A 21,236-nucleotide genomic window follows, 5' to 3' on the forward strand; every position below is an offset into this window, starting at 1 on the left:
TCATAAATATAGTTCTATACCACTGTCGTGGTTTTCCATCCACCACCGTAAAACATCAATTTATAATATGAAGGAAGTGCCTCAGAAGCAGTGTCCTGTATAAAAAATGGGATTTAAAAGTAATTTATAAGAAAAAGGTGATAGATAATTCAATGAAGAATTTGATTTTAGTTGAAGTAAAAGTGTACTTAATGCGTAATGAAATTCACAAAGCTGCAATTATTGCCAAATTGGAAAATGGCTGGTCTATTAGAAGACTGAAAAATCATCTAGGTCTCAATGCGAGTATCATATCCAGAGTGAAGAAGTGATGGGAATAAGACAGGCCTTTGAGCCGAAACGTTGGGTCTGGAGGAAGAAAAAATTTCAATTGACATACAAGATGTTACTTTATTATTATTAATTAGTTTTTTAAGAGAACATCCCTTTGAATCGGTTGCTAGTCCTAAGGCATGTAGACGAATTAAAGTTTCGGATTTGAAAAACTGTGCAAGTGCTAGGAAAGCATTGCTTTCATATGAGTACAGGCAATCCAGAGTTGTGCTTGCTAGGTATATGGAGTTTAAAAGAACCCAAAATAGCGATAAACATAAGAATATAGCGATAGAGAAATATATACTCGAGAAGCTTAATTTCAAATACAGTTAACACCAAAATGGACGAGAAGAAAAAATTACTCAAAGGGTCCACGCAGTATACAGAGCAGCCAGATGGCCAAGAGGAGGAAGAGAAAAGATGAATCTGACAAAAGCTGATGAAGAAAAATTTAACACCTCCGAAAGAAAAATGATAAGAAGAATATATAGGACAAAATAGATAAGTGACGGACAATATAGAATCCTTATGAACACTGAAATTAGCGAAATCTCAAATGAAGAGACTATCACCAGATTTATAAAATCGCAGCTAACGCCATTTATGGGACACTTGAAATGAAGGAAAAACAATCACAGAATGAAAACCCTTAGGAAACCAACCCAGGGAAAAAAAGTCAATGGGAAAGACAAGTAACAAGTGATTGTAACAACGTGTGAATCCGTGGATGGTGACGTAATACCTAGGACAAGAAAATTGAAGATTAATAGCGGAAAAATGCAATGTAAATAAAAACAAAAATGATTTTGAATTGAACGTGAATTGACTAACCACAAGAATTGAGTCAAAGAGTTCTTGATTGAGTGTTAACTATTCGTTTTGGAATGTACAATCGATTGTGTATATTCTTCCCTCGCTTATCCTTGTCGGAATCATCTCAGTTGAATTTGTAGGTTGCTCTCTAGGTTTTTTATTTAATATTTATCTGTAAGATTCGTTTTTAATATGCTCTTATCGGGTATTCTCTTCAATTTTTTTGAAGGAATCTTTTTTTTAATGTTTTCATGAATTATATCACCACAAAAAAATCTTTTGCTCTACTTTTGAATTTAATGAATATATTTAATTTTTGGACAGTTATTTATCAGAAGGTTTTTTGGATGAGTAGTCTTTATGTTATACCGAAAACACTGTTTACACTACAAATACAACGATACATACACATACATTATTCGATGTTCAGACTCGCCCCAGACAGTGTAATTGCGACTGTTGGTGTAGTAGTGGTGTAAACAGTGTATTCAGTATAAATATCACCAACAGTTCCAAATATTCCAGCTTAGTAACTCTTTCTGTGACTTTTTTATAACATGTTGGTTACGCTATTAAAGCGCGTAGATAATTAGGCAATTTGTAAATTATTTTTTAATCAGCTCATTTTCAGTAAAACATCTTGCTTGAAGCACAATGAATTGTGAATGATTCCAATTAAATTGAGAAGTATTTTATTTCTGAAATTCAGTTAAGTTGCCAGTTTTCTCCTGGCCTATGAAATATGGTCTTTTCTTCCTATGAATCCCGTTTGCAACTTCACTACATGCACCCTCGCTTCGAGATATCCAACAGAGTTTGTTTATTGTCCTCCAAACAAAAATAAACAACTACTACTCTGACCATATGCCGCCACGATAATTGAACGTGATCGAAGTAAAAATTTCAATTTGTATTGATTTTTCCAATGTCATTTTTCACGTTGAGTGAATAATAAGAAATTTAAAAAAATATTACAAATTAATTACTTTATTCTCCGAGGTGAAACCTAAAAATTATCTTATCTTCTATAAATGTAATCTCGAGAATGTACATCAATCAATAACAAACTTTTTCACTGTCATTTCGCCTAGTATTACAAATACTACTCATTACATTTGATTGCTTGTTACTAACACACGACAGATCGTTTACTCGATATAATTGCAGGTTTTGTTACAATTTATTTCAATTATCATCCTTATGAAGTCGATTTAGTTTAGATTATATTTCTTACAGAATCAATGCGTCAATCTGCACAGCCGTGATCGTATAATTTATCTTAACTATTGAATGCTGCAGGACTGGTTTAAGACATACTATTTATATATTACTCGTTTGTAGTGGAGTTTGTATAGTGGAGATAAATTAATACAAAAAAATGGAACAAAATCGTCCATAACATAAAAATTTAAATCAGTCGTTTATTTCCAGGATCACATTTTGAGATAAAAAGACTTTAACAAATCCGTTGTTTACTAAACTTAATTTACCTCATAAGGAAAACAGCAATGTGACTCATAACACCCCACAGGTGGGGTCTTTTGAACTACCCAACGGGGTCACTAGTGCCATTGGGTTATCATACAAACTTTATCACATTAAAACATAGAAACAATAACATAACGACATATTTAAGATTCCTCATAGAAAAAAAAAAAACAAAACGAAACTAGGCTGCGTTTACGATAAAATAATCTTTGAACTTCTTCCAAGGAAGTATAAACATCACAGGAACTGAGTTTGAAGTTGCTGATAAGGTCACAATTACTTTTACATTTACATAACAGAGCTAACACTATACTTTTCTTCAGCTGCTATTATTTTACCTAGTTTCAAGACTTTTTGAATATTAGTTTAATCGATGTTGCTTATTCTCTAAGCTGAGAGTTGATACTTGTCCATAACTGTACCTAGTTTGTCATAAAGCAACCGAAGTTTGTTTCTCTTAAGAAATGTGGTGAGTCAATCCTTTGCAGCTAATTTATTTTCCTGTCAGCTATAGGGTATTTATTGATTATATTTGATCGCGCATTCATAAGCAAGCACTCGTTCATCTGATTGACTCAACCAGACAATATAAAAGAAACTTCCATAAGACAGAGATTTTTATCCTCAATTGAAAAAACTTGGCTTGTATTCATGTCCTCCCTGAACACATTTTCTTTTCATTGGCATCTTTGCGGATTTTTTAACTGTAAGAACTTGTTTTATCAATTATTTAAACACGATCAGCTTTTTATTTGTAAATTCGCACCCCAAAATTAAAAACATTCAAGCGTACCATGACTAAATATTAGGGATCATATGAACATGACCCATTTGACTCCAAGTATTTTGTCTCAAATGAACCGAATTCCATCTAATGTGTTAAATAATTGAAAATAATTTATTTATGAAACTTGAAACATTAACAGTAATCATGTTAAAATAAAAATACACTTACTTGATGACCCTATGATAATATTCGTAGTTTTTAAACCAAACTTCAATAGCACGATGTTCTTTTATTTTCCAACTTCCAAGATCACGTGCTGTTACTCAAAACGAATGCCGGTGAGCGACTAATGCAAGTGGTGAGCTCTAGACCCTACAGCTCAACAGATCAGACTCCGCTCTACCCTATATCAGAAACTTTTTAAGCATTTGATGTTTCGTTTGTTTCTTTCTTCTGGCCACTGGTGGACCACCTACTAGAATTGGTACAGTTCTAAACCATTTGGTTCACGATACGTGAATACCTACAGCATATGCCTAATTATTATTGACATAGTGCACTTATTCACAACTGGACCGAATTTTTTTTGATCAATGAAAATAAGCCGCTTAAAAAATCCTAACCGTAAATGGCAACGTCAACGAAATGTATTATTTCTCTCGAACTTATTACTCAATTTAAGAAGAGCTCCGAGCTGAATGTGAACTGACTAATATTGACCAGGACATTTAAAAACTGATTAAACTTTGTGAAGACTGTGAAAAGTCCCTCTCCAAACCAGCTACTGGGATGAACCAGTCCTCATACTCTGTCATGCTTCCCGTCTTAAGGTGATAATTGACGGGGCAGTACCTGTCAAAAGACCGACCATCAGTTGAATGTCGTTTCTAGATATATCGAGAAATTCTTTAATAATTTTAGCTGATATGATTACGAATATAGTTGAACTAACTAACAGCTAAATTTGCACTGGGATATCTGGAGCTTGATTCTAATTTTGAAATAATTGCCAGGCATGCCGATTTCTGGAGCTGAATCTACATCGTAGTTTTGGGGGTTTTTTTTATCCCTATAGTATCCAACATAACGCCTTAAGAAATTTTGAATGGCAAAATGATATCAAGTACCTAATGCAACTTTGCCTTTTTTCATTGATTCCAATTATTTTCTTATGGAAAAAACTTTTTCAGATTCATTGGTTAGGATATAAGCACATCTTCGTAAATCTGCTTAACTCTTAACCCTTTTCAATATAGGTACTTGATGATGGTTCCATACTTCAATTTTTCGATTTTTACAATTTCGGTGGACATCTTTTTTCTTTTAATTTATTGCGTAACTCGGGTTTACTTCTTTTGATGTCAAACTTTACACTGACACTTCTAATAAGTTATTGTTCGTTGCTATGGTAACGTAATATTTTGTTTATGCCTGGAACTGGTCTAGGCTAACTAGATACCAATACATCCTCGTACATATATTTTCTAATCATTTTCCAGTGTCCTTGACAATATCCGATTTCTTTTCCCATCCATACTTCAAATAAACTAGTTGTTCTTTCAACATTCACAGACCCTCTAGTTGGTCCAACATGCTTCTTCTCACAATCATTACAGATATAGAAAAAATATCGTCCAAACACGAACATTTTCTTTTTTGTTGTGAAAGATTAAGCGACATTCTATATTTAAACTAATCACTTTAGAAATTAAATTTTATACGCATTTTACTATTATAGCTACTATTCTTTTAACTAAGTTTTAACTAACATTTTTCACACAAATTTAATAGGCTTGATGCGATTTAACATGTGGAGTTGACTATCCAGAAGTTACAAGTCCATGACAACGCGTTGATGGGGCCTGATTGGCGCCAAGTTCAAATCGTTACGCGGCTGATTTGAATAAAATCTATGTATTTATTTAGCACACAAATGCTAACTTGCTTTTTGATATTGAACTGGGAGAGATTTCAGTCATATTCTTTTCAATACAGATAATCAACTTTCAGACGTAGAAAATAATCACCATAAATTCCGAAAACTTTCTAAATGACCAATTAGATATCAATCAAGCTCTTCTTTGCTTAACTTATTTTGTTAGCAATTTTTTGTGTTTGAATTACCTAGAACCGCTTTTTTGTTAAAAACTACTTATTAAGTCACCATGTTACTAACGTTTGATAAAACCATAACGTGGCGAAACAAGTGTCGTTTGAAACATATTTGGACACACTGAAGAAACATAGTGAATATCGAAACATTTGTTTTTTTTCAATTGTTTAAGTTAAGTTCGGTCACTGCTTATTGATTATTCTTTTGTTAGGCCGTAAAATTTTCAAATAACTCATACTGTTTTTTGGGATATATACAAAAAAATTGAAACTTACAATTCAATAACAAATTGGTAATTTCAGTATTTTAAAAGATGTATACTAGAATAAGAAAAGGTATATGTTGAAGTTGGTGCGTTACTATTCGTGACGATTTTTAATCCGTTGAGATAAAGATGCGCCAACTCCGGACGGGGATATTTAAGGTAAACGAGAAGGTAGTCCAAGTACATAATACTACTCATGACGGATTCATTAAGACTATTACCCGGAATTTAGTACCTAGTCCACGTAGTAATGCTGGAAAATCCAAAAATTGAAAGATAAATTTTCTAAATCTTCTAAATATTTAATTATAATTTAATATTTAATTATTTAACTAATTCTTCTGCTTGGTAGTTCTTAGCTCAGGAATGGACAAAGCATTGTTTGAATCACTGCAAAAAATGCGAAATACCAAGTAAAACCAAAGGCATGCTTACTGCAACTGATCTGTTCATTCATAAAAATGCTCGTCCACATAGAGCTGTTTTAACAAATGAGATTTGATTGGTGATTAATTGATCACCCACTGTACCCCTCAAATAATCCCTGTTCTCTGGTGATCGTTCTGGCAACGACGAAGAGCTAAAGACGTCTGTCATATGCTAGTTCCATTCATAAGAGGTAGAGCTGTACAGCAGATGAACATAAGAGTGAGTTCTGTTTTTGAAGGGTGGCTAAACTTACCTTCTGAATAAACTTTGTACTTCATGGACACACTGCATATTCATTAAGTTATACTTCTTTTGCAGACACACCGACATTTGGAAGAACAACAGCACGAAATCTGATATCGCTCAGTTTTTTGATAAATATTTTAATCAAATGGTGAAGAATTCTATCATTTCTTCTGTTAATTATTCGAATAATGTATTGACTTTGATTCGCACTGGAGCTGAGTACATTATACTTACATAATATGTAGGTTGCCGGAAGTTTGGTGTTTATTATATTTATTTACAGGAAAATTACTTGTTTGAACGAATTTCTTAACAAGGCTTGGTTTGAAATCAAGCAAATATATCAATGTACGATATTATCGAACTATTCAATCAGAATGTAGAATGACATTACTTATCAGCATTGATAATGACAGAATGTAGTTACGAAATAAAAATTCAGTATTGTTTTTTTCATTCTGTATTTTCTATATAATGTATCGTTTTTTACTTGATTATTATTGTGTTACTGGTTTAATGCAATTCACCGCCGTAAATTATACAATGTGGTCCATATATATAAGTAAATTCAAATTTAGCGTTATTATGTATTATATACAAAAAACCTGGAGTAGGTCGATTTTTATTCTTAAATAGACCGTATTTTATGCTTATGTTTTGAACTTTATATGAAACAAGCATCACTTTATATTTTAGATATTATTTAAAATTTTCTTGAAATAAATATATCAGTAGGCTTCCAATTTCATTATACAGGGTTACCCAGCAGATTCTCCTTATTTGAAGAATCTCAAATCTGTTTATTTTATGTATTTGTTGACATTGAGTGAAGCCCAAAGATTTGTACTATACTATATGTATATCCTGTATGTATATACTATAGACTCAAATAAATAGAGGTAACTTTTAATTTTCTACTTTATTACGCTTTCTAAATATAGCATATCGAGAGGAATCATGTAGTTGACATTGTATAAAGTAAGTTAATCAAATTAGACGTTCACCCTATACCAAAAAGATGTTGAATATCAACAAAAAAAGAAAGATTTAGTATTGGTTAATCAACAAGTAATCTCTTACAAACACCTTTTTCTTCTACTTGTTTATCGAAGACTATATGATCAAGTAGTTTCATAAAATTTGAGAAAACCGCTATCTTCATATACAGGGTGTTCCGCTTGAGAACCGACACAGAGCAAAGTTGTATAGTAGACCCCAGATATGACGATTTAAGGTATACTAAGCCGCATCCACGAGGAGATAAACGACTTTAAAGTAGTGCCCAAAATTTCTAAAAAAATAATTTATTTGCAACCCTTCGACTTAAAAATACCATATTTGCTACACTGTATGAGACTGTTAATAGCTTTGAGTAATATTGAGTAGAACGCTATCCATGCTGGGAAATTATTTAGGGCTAACTAATTAGACCTAATCTGAAAATTCCAAAAAACGTTTTTTTGTGAGTTGATTTAAGAAATTTGATTCTCTTATGTAAACCAGCTGTGAACGATAATCCCATTCACCAATGTATGCAATGGATATACTCAAGAGTCGAGATCACAAGCACCAGAAACTTCACCAGAAACAACAAGAGGTACGAACATCAGGAATCTCTGGCTATCTGGTGGGCCTTATGTGGAAAAACAAATGTATATCCACCGATAGTAAAGTACGCATATACAAAACAATTGTAAAGCTACCCTTATACTAAGATGCTAGCATCCGGGATGCTGGCATCCCACTTTGAGTCGAATTTGTGTTGGGATGCTAGCATCCAGGACTGCTATTTTATTTTAATTTTTTGCCAATCGTCAATATGGCTCCAACGAATGTTTCTGATGTTACTAATTAAGAATAGTCCGTCGTGTTAAAAGCCTGTATTTTACATTGTTTGATGAACTGTGCAATAGTGAAACAAGATTTTTTAATTACTTTAGAATATCACTTCCTTCTTTCAAAGAGCTTCTAGGCTACATCCAAAGCGACATCTCCAAACAAGATACAAGATTCCTCAGACCAATTTCACCCGAAGAGAAACTAGTCATAACTCTGATTAAATTGCGTGCGCGCGCATATGTCAAATAGAGCGCCTGCTCGGATGCTAGCAGCCTAGTATAATGCGCCGCACTTGAACCAATGTGGCTGTTTTAGCATCCGATGCTGGTTTCACTAGTCTAATCGCTCCCATTTGATTTAATGCCCCGCTAACCTCTCAGATGCCAGCATCCCGGATACTAGCATCCTAGTGTAACGGTAGCTTTAGACCCATATATGCATATGCATGGGAAACTCGAGCGAACACAAAAAACGAGAAACATGATGAATGCATGATGATATGAAAACATTCAGAACGATTAAAGTACTGAGAGATCAAGTTAGAAGCAAAGCTATAAGAGAAGATCTGAAAATTAGGGATATAGTACGATTTGCGATATCAAGACGACGGTATTGGAGAGACAACATCGGCAGAATGATGAAACACCGATGGGCTAAATGGACAAAGGATGAAAACCAACTTCAAAGAGACTTCCCGGTTGTCCTCCCTAGATATGGCGCGAAAGCTGGACATCTACATATGAAATGTTATCAGTGTGTATGATTCAACTCTGAAGTTACCACATGACTATAGAATTTATCATTCTTTAACAGGAGATGTCGCAAAAGAATTCTCTCAATAAAACAAATTCACAAAAACTTTTGAGCTTAACGAAGTTCATGGAATACAGTTAGTATATATCAAAACTCACCACATTAAGGTTTGAAATATATTTGCGTAGAGCGTTGAGAGATTTTTCCTAAAATTTTATCCATTTTTCAAGCTTAGTTTCTAATTTAAAGCATATAAATGAGTCGTTATATAGATTTTTTTTATTTAAAATTTGTTTATAAAAGGCAATACATCTGCGCAAATGAAAGATGAGACTCCGCACCATCATTTACGCCCTTCAAATTTTTGACAGTAGTCCTTTTTGGTCACCTTGACTGAAATTCACTAATTGGCAATTCGTCAACCACCCACCGTATTCACAGATTTTCAACGACTTTTTCCTGTTTCATAAACTGGAAGTCTCACTTGCAGGAGAAATATTTTCAGCATACGTAAACACATATTTTAATAAGAAAAGGTAGAAAACAGCACGGCTGAAATGAATAGGTAGACTTATTAAAATGAGAATATGTTGAAAATGTTCTGTTTCTTAGATCTTAAAACGATGTCCGGGTTTATATTTTTAAATGCTTGGGTACGCAGTAACATAAATTTTACAATTTACGCACGTCTAATAGGGACTTATTGAACCGCGATATAGTGCTAGCAGTAATAAATCCGGCATTATATTGACATATACGCAGGCGCAGTATAAATTTAAATAAGAGAAATTTTATTAAAGTTACTGGCTAGACTTGAGCTATGTAGGAATAAAGAAAGCAGTATTTTGTGCAATATTTTGACATCTACCTACTGAATAAAAATAAGCTCTTACATTTTCCCATTTTCGCGCGATGAAAAGGAAAACAAGATTAAGATTTACTTTTAAAGATGATGTAATCCTGCTCAGGGAATTTATTACTAACCACGTAAACAATCTAAATATATACAATCTACAACAATCTAAAATATATATTGAGCTCATAGTTCAAACTACTTTTTGTTTTTTGTTATTAGAACAAAAATCATTAAGACATTTGTTATAGGAAGTAAATTATTAGTGAATATTTACCTTATGGAACTAAGCCCAATGTTTCATATGCATAAAATACATTGGAGATTATAGTTTTGCTATGAAATGATGGTTAATTTTATATCTAGGCTAAAAAATCTATCAAATTTTTATTAAAATTTGGGGATTGTACACTTTGGAACTAGCCCCTCATATTTATTCGCAGATATCACAATCACTTATAATTGAATAAATTTTAATTTTCAGTTTGCCATCAGTATAGATGGACTTACTTCAGCATACATATTCATTCTTTCTTAGTTTAACCATTTCAAATTGTTTAAATTTTGTAGAAAATTTCCTCTCTGTTCAAGAATGATATTTGTTGTGGTTTGAATAATTTGTGATATTGATTGTGTTGATCTTCCAAACAAATTCCTCAGTTCACTTAAACGTGCAGGATAAGAAAGTCTTCTTAAAAGAATGCACAATGCAGTTGAACCTAAAATAAATATTAAGGGTATCCATAGATTTTTCTTTAATTCCCTGACTTTCCCTGACCAGATTTAAGAATTCTCTGACCATGTCAAGGTGTGTATTTATTTAGAAACAAAGTTATTGATTTAAAATAATAATAATAATTAAAATATTATACTACAATCAAATATTTTTAACATTTTTCTTCAATTTTTATCTAAAATAAAATTCGTATAGGACTAAAATTTGAGTGATTCATAAATTGGGTTCCAGCTTCCAGGTCGAAAATGGGATGAGGGGGTAACTACTACTTACCATCTACACGATCAGCAGCTCCTGAAGTAACTAAATCTGGAATTCTTAGGTGAATTCTTAATGATTCTAAATGTTCCCTTTTAAAGCGGAAATCATTCAGAATTAAATTATTGATGTTAAAATTTGGGCACCCGGATTTACATCTCTGTTTATTAAAAAATGTTTTAATATTACAAACTCTATCTAATCATCATTTCTTCTTGCCAAAATGATTGTTTATAATGCTTCTTCCATTCTCAGGAATAATTAAATTTTAAAAAAAGTAAACACTCACACAACACCTACATTTGTAGGTTAGAAAAAAAACAACCTTAAATGAGAGTGTCAATAACTCTCTTTATGAAAATCCCGTTAAAGCTTAACAGTATAATAATAAGGGATTTTCTTATCTACTGCTAGCACTATATCGCGGTTCAATAAGTCCCTAATAACGCTGATATAGATTTTTAAGAGTGAAATATTTTGAATCAGCCCTATAGGAGCATCCATACCACGTTTTTTCACCATCCTATCGCATCGTATTATTTGTATCTTTTGTTAAGATGTCGAACTTCGATATATTGTATTGTACTTAAATATATCAACACCACTATAACTGCACCAAATAAAATATTTTTAGTATCCCCACGGGAGAAAAAATACTTGTAAAATGGTGTTTTATCAACTACAAGTAATCGGTTTTGTTGTCAAGATCATATCGAGATAAGTAGGTACCGTCTTAGATTATTTAAATAGCATATTCAAAAATTTAAACTCACGATTCAGGGTAGTTTGACGTATTATTGCAAAAATAATGTAGTTTAAGGTGTTACTTGTGATTTGATGTTTTTGTTCTTTTTGCATTGGCGTGGCGTCCGTACAGGATAGTCTGAATACTGTTGAAAAGAAAAAAAGTGGAACTACCATGGAGCAACCCATAAAGAAATTTTTTAAATAAAAATTAAAATCCTCAAAATGTCGTACGGACATATTATTTTTTATATAAAAACTTTATGAACCTAAATTTTGTATCTAAGTTGGTTGAAACCTTTTGCTTATTATTAGGCATTAACTAAATTAAATACCACACTCCTTTAATCGAACACCATAAGTCTTAACAAGATCGAGGTCAAATTTATCCAAATTAGATGTAATATATTTGTTTAAACCTCAACACTTGGTAACTCAAAATTAAAAAGTTCCGTACACATAAAATCTTTTTGTTTTTGCTGCAAGAATATATCATTCTATCGCTATGTCTATTCATCTAATTTATGCCGCTGATTTTAGCAGTCGTAAAATCGCAAAGGAATCTATTTGGAGCAAGTTATCTGAAGAGCTGCTCCATTTTTAAAAAGTCACTCCAGTCACTAGCATTTTGTCAAACAGGCTGACCACTTTCCTATTCAATTGGCGCTGATAACGTAGTCCCCTCTTTGGAACGAATCTCGGGCAGTATAAAATATATCCAGTCTCCTAAACTTTGTAAGTTTGTGAATACTAATCCCATCCACTTGACCATTATTCTTGTAAAATTATATTGTATTTATTTTCGTTGAAAAAGAATATAGTTTTTTCAAATTTTTCAAGCCATTTAATAAAATTTTTTTTCATTGGAATATTTAATTGTTTCAGATATTAACTATGTAAATAAAACATGGGAACTATAGACAGCGGGACAGATACTCTCTTTTCCGATGAGTCGCCATGTGACTTGATTCGATCACCAAGTATTTGTTCTGGAGATGACATCGAAGTCCAAATGGAGGACACCCAGTCCATTAATAGCAGACTGGCACCTCCTAATATACAACCCTACAGCGGTGTCTTAGAAAAGGTAAATTATTAAGAAATATATATATATATTAGACGGGGCAATTTCAGTAACTATCCTTATTTGAAATAAGAGACTCTATCACATTGTACATAATTAATACAAAACAAAAGCAGATTTTTCAGCTATTCATCAGGAAGTGATAGTTTCTTTATTACCTATACAGAGTTCATGAAAAATGACCCAATCTCTACAATAAAAACTAAAAAATAATTGAAGTTTGCCCAGAACAAAACTTGGGTGAATTTAAGATGAAGGGCGACGAATAAAAACAATTTATATACATTTTTCACTACTCTTCCGAATCTACGGACAACATACAATTCGATTACAGTCAAATCTCGATATAACGAACCTGGCTATAACGATTTTTTAAAATTCCCTAGAGCTCCCCATAAGATACAAACATATAATGAATTTTTTTAGTGAAAAACTTGATATAACGAACTTTTGACGATCCTGGAAAACAAATTACCTGTAAAATTACGTTAATACAACGAATTTTTTGTCACCAATTCTTGATGTGAATTTACTTCTTATAGCATAATTGGACAATTTGCATCTTTACCAATCCACGTTAAGTTGCTACTCAAACTTTGAAGATGTGTTTGTAATGTGATACCTTCGCAACACACCAGTAGTGTACATTGTGGAAATTGAAGATACTTTGTCGCGTAAAGGTGGCTGTCAATTCTTCTGATGTTTTACAAAAATCCTTCCTTTCTATTACTTATTTGCGCAGTATTTTGTTACAAAATTACATGTAGTTCGATAGGGCATAATTTGCAAAGAACTTTTAGTTTTAATTCAATCCAATGAAATAGTTCGGACAATCAACACGTTTTATTAATATAAAGATCAACCTTCTAAACTTGCCATGTTCCTTACTCTAACTGTTGGATATTGAACTAAATCTAGAATCATATTCTTTTTATTAACGGTTCCATTCAATGGTTCTAAACGTATTTTCACTACTTAAGTTTCTTCAGTCTTACCTCACCTAAGGTTAAACACTTGTCAGTGTATAAAACATTTTGACTAACACCATTTATTTTATACAAGCTCGGTTATTACTTTATAATTTTCAAATCAAAATATTCCGAAAACGGTACACAGTATCAAGTTTTATCATCAGTACCTTTTTGGTGTAAAACTGAAAGTTTACGTTGAAAACCTCTATCCACATTCTCTAGAAGTGTGAGATACTCTAGAACTCCAGAGAGGTTATGAACTAAGACAAAGATGTATGGCAGCTAGAGCAATTCTAAAGTGTATGAGAGAAGTGGTATGAATAGATTAGCTGTAAAACTGAAGATCTTCAGTGTGACAGCAAGAAATTTAACATTAAATAAGTTAATTGAATACTACTGGGTACGATTTGTTGTCATATTCCACCTATATTATTTAAATTAGTCTATTTTTGTGAATGTTTACTTATATTTTCATCTTTTTAATAGCTTCTAACTTCTAACGGCTGATATTAAAATGTGAAATTTAAAATGTGAAATTTAAAATGTGAAATTTTTCTCAAATATTTATGTTAAGAACAAGCACAGAAGAGGACGAGAAATAAGAGGAGGATGATCAAGGAGCTTTATCAGAAGAACTATCTATAGAAAAAGCTTAGGAAATAAATGAAGAAATGGAAAAGCGCCTGGTGAAGATGATAAAGAGAAAATATAGAGCTGATAAAGTATGGAGGAACCAAACTTCAAGGATATATCAACTAAATAGGAAAATATGGTTTGAGGAAAGGATGCCAAATGAATGGAAAATGAGGCAAATTATCATTAGACACAAGAAAGGTGATCAACACCAGTACAGTAACTATAGGGGTATCACCCTATTAAACGTTGCATATAAAATTCTATCAACTGTAATCCAAAAACGACTAGATAGTAGCACTCAAGAAATAGTTGGACAATATCAATGCGGCTTCATATGGGGAAGGTCAACAACACATGCAGTATATACAATAAAACAAATAATGGAAAAATTACATGAGTATCAAACACACATACAGATGCTCTTCATCGACTTTTATTAAGCCTTTAACTCAATAAAAATAAACGATTTATCGACAGCACTAAAAGAAGAAGGTACAGATGCAAAACTACGAAGATTAATCAAAACAGGGGTCAGCATATTAACACCTAAAGGAGAGTTTGTGATTAAGAAGAAAAGATAATAGAAATAAAGCTTTCAATGCTAACAGGAAATTATTAAAAAGTGAACTACTCACAAAATGAACGCATATCAATATATATACGAAACAATGATTAAACTAGATGATGTACTCAGCTGAAACAATTACATAATCAAACAAAAATAAAGAAGAACGGAAAGAAAGATAATCAGAGCAATATTGGGACCAGTACAAGTTAGTGAAGAGAAATATAGGATAAAAACGAATCGAGAAATAACTGACGAACTCAGAGTCGAAGATATTTTAATTTATCTTTTTTTTTAAACTATAAAAAAAACTAATTTTAAAACAGAAGAGACCTAAAATCAAGAACATTTAGATGCATTAATATATATTTACTTTATATACTTATACAGTTGTGTTTTCCAAGATGTTAGGTGTGCAACGTTACTTGAAAATTAGCAGTGCACTCCAAAAAATTGCTAAGGAGCTCAATATAGGCGTTACGACGATAAAAGATTGTGGAAAACACCGAAAAGGTAGATAACGCTCTTAAACATTATAAAAGCTTCAAATTGCTGGATAATGCAATGTGGATGTAGTTTTGCCAAGGTAGAAGAAGAAGAACTCGATATCTGGGACCATAAGAAAATAAAAAGCAATAGCTTCGCACAAAAAACTAGCTGGAAGTGAGTTCAGCGCTAGTAAAGCCTGAATTAATTACTGGAAAACCTATCACGGCGTCTGGTTTGTTTTAATCTCCGGAGAAAACCTGATGTTGAGGCGGTCAAGAAGTTTTCTGTGAAGTTTCAAGAAATTGTGGAAAAATACGAACTGATACATTATCAAGTCTATAACATTGGCAAGATAGACTTAAACTATAAAATGCTTCCAAACAAAACACTCGCTTCAGAAAATGATACTGTGGCTGGAACGAAACATATAAAAGATAGACTAACCATTGCTGTTTGCAGCAACGCTAATGGAACATACAAGCTTCCCTTTTTGGTTATTGGTAAATCTAAGAACTATAGGTCACTACACATCATAAATCTATCTGCTTGCTGATTTATAATCGAAGTAAAAAATCTGCTTGGATGGATTGCAATCTTTTCAAATCTTGGTTTATCGACGAGTTAATCCATCTGTTGAGAGAAAAGCTCCCTGTTGGTGTTGTATTGCTGTAACGCACCATCACATCCATTTGAGGAGGAATTAGTGAAAAGGATCATAAAAACTATCTTTTTACCACCAAACATCACTTATTTAAGTTATAGAATGGTTAAAGAGAAATTATATCAATTTAATTTTAGAAAAGGCCGAACATATTTGAATCAATGAAATTCTTTAGCATCAAACATGCTATCTATACAATTGCTGACTCATAGAAGGAACAGAAATTTTACGAAAATGTTTGCCGGAAATTATTAATGAAAGTGACCAGATCATAGATGAGCAAAACAATGACAACCAAGAAATCATTAGAGATCTCCAAACCGTACAATCGAATGTCCCTGCCAGTGAAGTGAGGAGTGGATTGCCCAATGTGACAAAGTCTGTGAATCTAGTAAGGAGCTCAATGAAGACCAAATTATTACCGCTGTTTTGAAGAAACTGTGAACGAGGATTCGGATAGTGATAGTGACGAACCCCTACCCAGAATTCACACAATGATGACAAGAACGTGTTTAATATTGCCCTTCAGTACATAGAGCAAATTTCATCCTCAACACCTTTGGTCATTTTGTGGATCAAAGTCTAGAATGTCATTTATTAAACAAACTGACTTTTTTTCTAAGTAATGTAAAATAAAATATATTTCTAATAAAATCTACTTCTATTGTTTACTAAGTGAGTGTAATTTGGAAAACAACAAAATAGTTTAATAATCCTTTTCCTACAGTTACGAGCAGACACAGACTAGATAAAGCATGTCCTTGATACAAGAAAAACATACGTAGACCAAACAGCTTTAGGCTCTTCAATTTCATTTATAAAGTACCGTTAGTTTTAAATTACTTGAATATACTCAACAATTAAATATTTCGTATTTAAGTTCATGAGAATTCCGATTCAAAAGTTGTAAGTATTCGATCGCTTTGTCAAATTAATGAAATTATTAGAAGTTCGAACATAACCACAAGTCTAATTAGAAACTCTAACATAATGGTGTTATTCGGTTACTTACGTTATAACGCATACGAATACACATGTACCGTTATTACAGTAATCCTGATTAATTGTAAAATTAAATTAGCAGTATCTGTTGCTTATTTATAAATATACAAAAATTTCTAAAAATATATCTATGATAGGATATCCCAAATGAATAGACTGATACATACTTTCAAAATAGACCTTTGCTGGTCCAAAGTCATAGGCGTACTGCAATAATCATTATCGAAAAAAAAGTTTGATACAAAAAAATGTTATTATAGTTACATTGAAATCTTTGATATATTTTTTGTACATCCCTGATATAAACTGAAATGTCTTGCCTTTACTACTGAAACCCAAAAATTGGAAATTCGGAGCTTTTTATTGGAAAGGATAATACCTACTTGACATTTTTCTTATAGTTTAAAGAGAAATTTGAATTTTATAAAATTTATTTGTTTCAAATACAGGCTATATTTGGCTTACATTGTTGTATGTTGTGTATGAAATTTTGTTATGATAAGACTGTTGAATTTCAATCTTAAGTATACTGAATGATACACAATATACTGAAACATAAATACATATACTAAATTTTTTTATTACTAGATATTATTTAGTTCAATTTCACTGCCGCTACTCTCTTTAAAAACAATAAAACGGTTCTAAACTATGTATATTTGTATTCTTGTGTTCATATATCTATATGAGTTTCCAAGTTTTTTCACGTGTTGTACAAATTCTTCAGTTTTCAGCGTTTACATTTTTAAGCACGTGCAATGGACTTTAATTGATGCAATATCAACTCTATCAGATTAAAAATACGATCATATGATGAAAGCCGAATTACTTCTTGACTTAATTCCTTTGTAATTTTGTCACAAACGTATCCCTTTGAAAAATTATAACTTTTCACAATTTCTAACAATTGTTGAACATTATAAATTTCTTGGAAATAAATGTCATGTTCACCCAAAAAATCTTACTACAACCTGGTGTCTAATCCTTTTGGCGATATGATCCATCATAATTAAGCTATTCGGTGGTATATTTGGCATTAATTTATTTTGAAACCAATCTTCGTAAACTACCGCGGTTATATAGCTGTAGATAGATACTTTTAACTATAATTTTTGCCTCAGCGAGGAAACATTTGCGCTGTTTGCAAGACATTTTCAAAGACACTATTGAACTTTATAATACACATTGTATCATAGCCAGAAATAAAATAACACAGATACAAATTTTGGGATAGAGTCTATTCTTTTGCATCTCATATATCAACTGGAGGCTAGTCACTTTCTAGTTAGTGAAAAATTCTATACTGAAATCAATAGCTTTATATCCTAGCATAGTTATTTCCTCAACACGCTTAACGGGTCCAAGCACGAATAATTTTGTTCTAAATACAAACGAAAAATACAATAAATAACGATATTACCTTTTAAAATGTACATTCACAAAATTTTCTAAGCTACGAGAAGCGAGCTTTCAGATTAAGGAAGGAATAGTCAATCTTCTAAAGAATTCCCGGCAGTAAGTACTACTTTCAAGTCTGAGTACATATCCAACAGCCCTCTTTTGTAGTTCCAAGACTAGAAGATACGACTAAAAAAAGCGGTTATAGAGGTTGATATGTTTAGTTCCGTCCAACTCAATTAATTTAAATAAAACGGTGATATGTAACTTCCATTTCATAAAATTGTCTACAACACGCCTCACACTAAGAATTTGACAGATTCATCGACGTCAATGGTGGTGTCATTTTATACAAAAGTCTGCAAGGTGTTTTTATATAACAAAACTTATAAACGATTATAGTCACTCCATGATTTAAGGGTTATTAGGTCGCTAGATATGGTCCTATAAAATGTTGTGACATCAGGATTACTTCAAAAGAAACTAGTATCATCCGCAAAGAAACATATTTCACCGTTGATGTCGTTGTTAATATAAGAAACAAAATAGGGTTTAGACCGTGGTACTTCACATTTTATTGGCTTGGACCAACCATTACAAGCGACTTTTGTTAGTAAATTATGACTTAAACCATGAGAGAGGTGTTCCTCTGAATCCATAGTAATGTAATGTTTTTATTAAAATATTATGATTAACACAATCGAAAGCCTTAGAAACAGGAAACTGTTGCAGTGTAGTGACGGATGTTTAGGTTGGAGTAAACATTATGTAGGATGCAGAATATTGTATAAAATGAGCATTTATTACTTAAAAAAAATGGATAGGGTAAGTATTTTATATTTAGACAGAAAAGATAAACCAATGTTTAAATGATCGTAGATAACTTGGAAACAATTGTATTTGGGCGACAAATACATAATCTTCATCTCCTCCTTCATGAAAAAGTATAAGTATTATTGTCTTGAGACAAATTAGAAAATTGCCATTTTGAAACAAAATATGGTGAAGTAATTTAATATGTATTCCGGTAGAATCGAAAACACATTTCATGTAAAACCATCGGATTTATTTTTGATGTCATTAAATGTGAAATGTGTGAATTCATATTTGCAACAAGGAGAGGTGAAAGCGGATCATGAGGAGTTATAGAATTCGTTAAATGTGGCTACACACATCATAAAAAAAAGAAACCTTATTGCTGAAATCATTCACAATAGATCATATCTCTTTCTGCAATATCACAAGAATTGGCGAGTATTGAACGCCAGACCATCAGTTTTTTATAAATTTAGAAAATTCGACATCGCCAAATAGAATTCTTAAATTTTTTTTCAAAAAAATATGTCATTGTTTGCAAGATTGGATTTTACGAAACATTTTATTAATATTGCTTCATAATCGAAGAAAGATGAATTAAAGACATTGGTACAGTAATTTTCAATATTAGATACAACATGGCAAATTATTCTTCAGAGAAGATGATCCAAGTGTTCAACACAGTCATTGTCAGTATCTGCTCTTCCTAGTTGGTTCAATAATAATAAAATAGTTAACAACTTTCCAACGTAAATATGTTGTCTACCTTCCCTAATCGACGTCTATACTAGTAAAAGCAGTAAGTGGATATACATCTTATTAATGAGTTAATTTATTCAATATTATAGGCCAACGAAGACCCAGATAAAGTCTGATGAAGAAGGTACCGCTAGATATAATGGTTACAGTACCCGAGGCAGTACCAGATGAATGGTACCTAAATAATTATAGGTAGGTTAGTTTTCAGACGAAAGTAATAACTGAGAGAATTTTAAAAAAATCATTTTCACAGATGAGAGCGTCTTTTTCGTATAAATTATTAATAGTAGTTTGAGACAAAAACATAACTTTCTAGAATATGGTATTCTGCATTTTGCATCCATTCATTCTGCTAGGGTAATTACAATCACGGTACCCTTTGTCATTTTTTGCAATCAATCTCGTAAATATTCCAAATAAAAATAACTTCACATAACATAAAAAGAGAGCTGTCGAGCCGATTGCGATCGATTCGAACGCATCTCAACGATTTTTTGTGCCTATTTGTGGGGATTGTATTTCTAAATTCATGCGACAAAATTCAAGAGGTGATTTCTCGTATGAAATTACGATGGGTCTTTCCTGTAACAAAATTTCTTAAGCCCACCCTTTCTCGAGATGCTGGAAACTTGATAATATGTAATTTTCTTGCACTGACAAATGACTAACTACCGGTATTCTTTCAATATTCCTGTTACATTATATGGGATGAAATTTGCAGCCCTTACTTTATTCCATATAAAAACTTTTTTCAAGATGAAATTCTATTGAATCCTGGTCTTTTTTATTCTTACGATTACGTTCACTTGGTTTAAACACCTCTCAAAATTATATCATGAATAAAATGTTCCTTATGGTGAATTGCAATGCGACTGTAAAAAGTTATACTGCCGCTCTAATGATAATAATAGAAATTTGTTAGCGAATTTCACTTGATGAACCAAACAACGATCAATTGAAGCAGATACTATCCATTATTTTTTATTCACATTGTGAACTGATAAATTGCTAGCTTTCTACTCCCAATATATTGACTGATGAATGTCTCAGTGGAGTAGTTACTGTATGAATTTCTAGCAATTCTCATATTATGAGTTAAAATAATGTGTTTGGAGATTTTATTGGTCAAGTTAAAAGACAGTAACTTTATATATAATAACTGGTATTACCAATTTCGGAATGGATATCGCTTGGTGGTTGGACATGGGTTTTTTTGACGATGAGGGTGAAATGTTTTTGCATAAGAGGTGCAACTCATAACAGTGCTGGTCTACAA

The 21,236-nt window shown here is 32.1% G+C and overlaps 1 protein-coding gene across 5 annotated transcripts in view; it reads left to right on the top strand.

Moving 5' to 3' along the window:
• The window catches only part of LOC130442005 (leucine zipper putative tumor suppressor 2 homolog), a 301,746-nt gene that overhangs the window by 198,619 nt on the left and 81,891 nt on the right, over positions 1–21,236 (top strand). For 3 of the 5 annotated variants that reach the window (XM_056775950.1, XM_056775949.1, XM_056775952.1), the window contains one exon: positions 12,465–12,666. The exons of 1 other annotated variant lie outside the window; for it this stretch is intronic. In XM_056775950.1, the coding sequence (XP_056631928.1) occupies positions 12,487–12,666 (180 nt within the window). In that variant the 5' untranslated portion in view covers positions 12,465–12,486. Of the gene's footprint in view, positions 1–12,224; positions 12,315–12,464; positions 12,667–21,236 lie in introns of those variants that run through there. One more of the 5 variants, XM_056775951.1, reaches the window with a different exon arrangement.

Source organism: Diorhabda sublineata, chromosome 3 (genome assembly GCF_026230105.1).
Source record: "Diorhabda sublineata isolate icDioSubl1.1 chromosome 3, icDioSubl1.1, whole genome shotgun sequence".
Lineage (NCBI taxonomy): Eukaryota > Metazoa > Arthropoda > Insecta > Coleoptera > Chrysomelidae > Diorhabda > Diorhabda sublineata.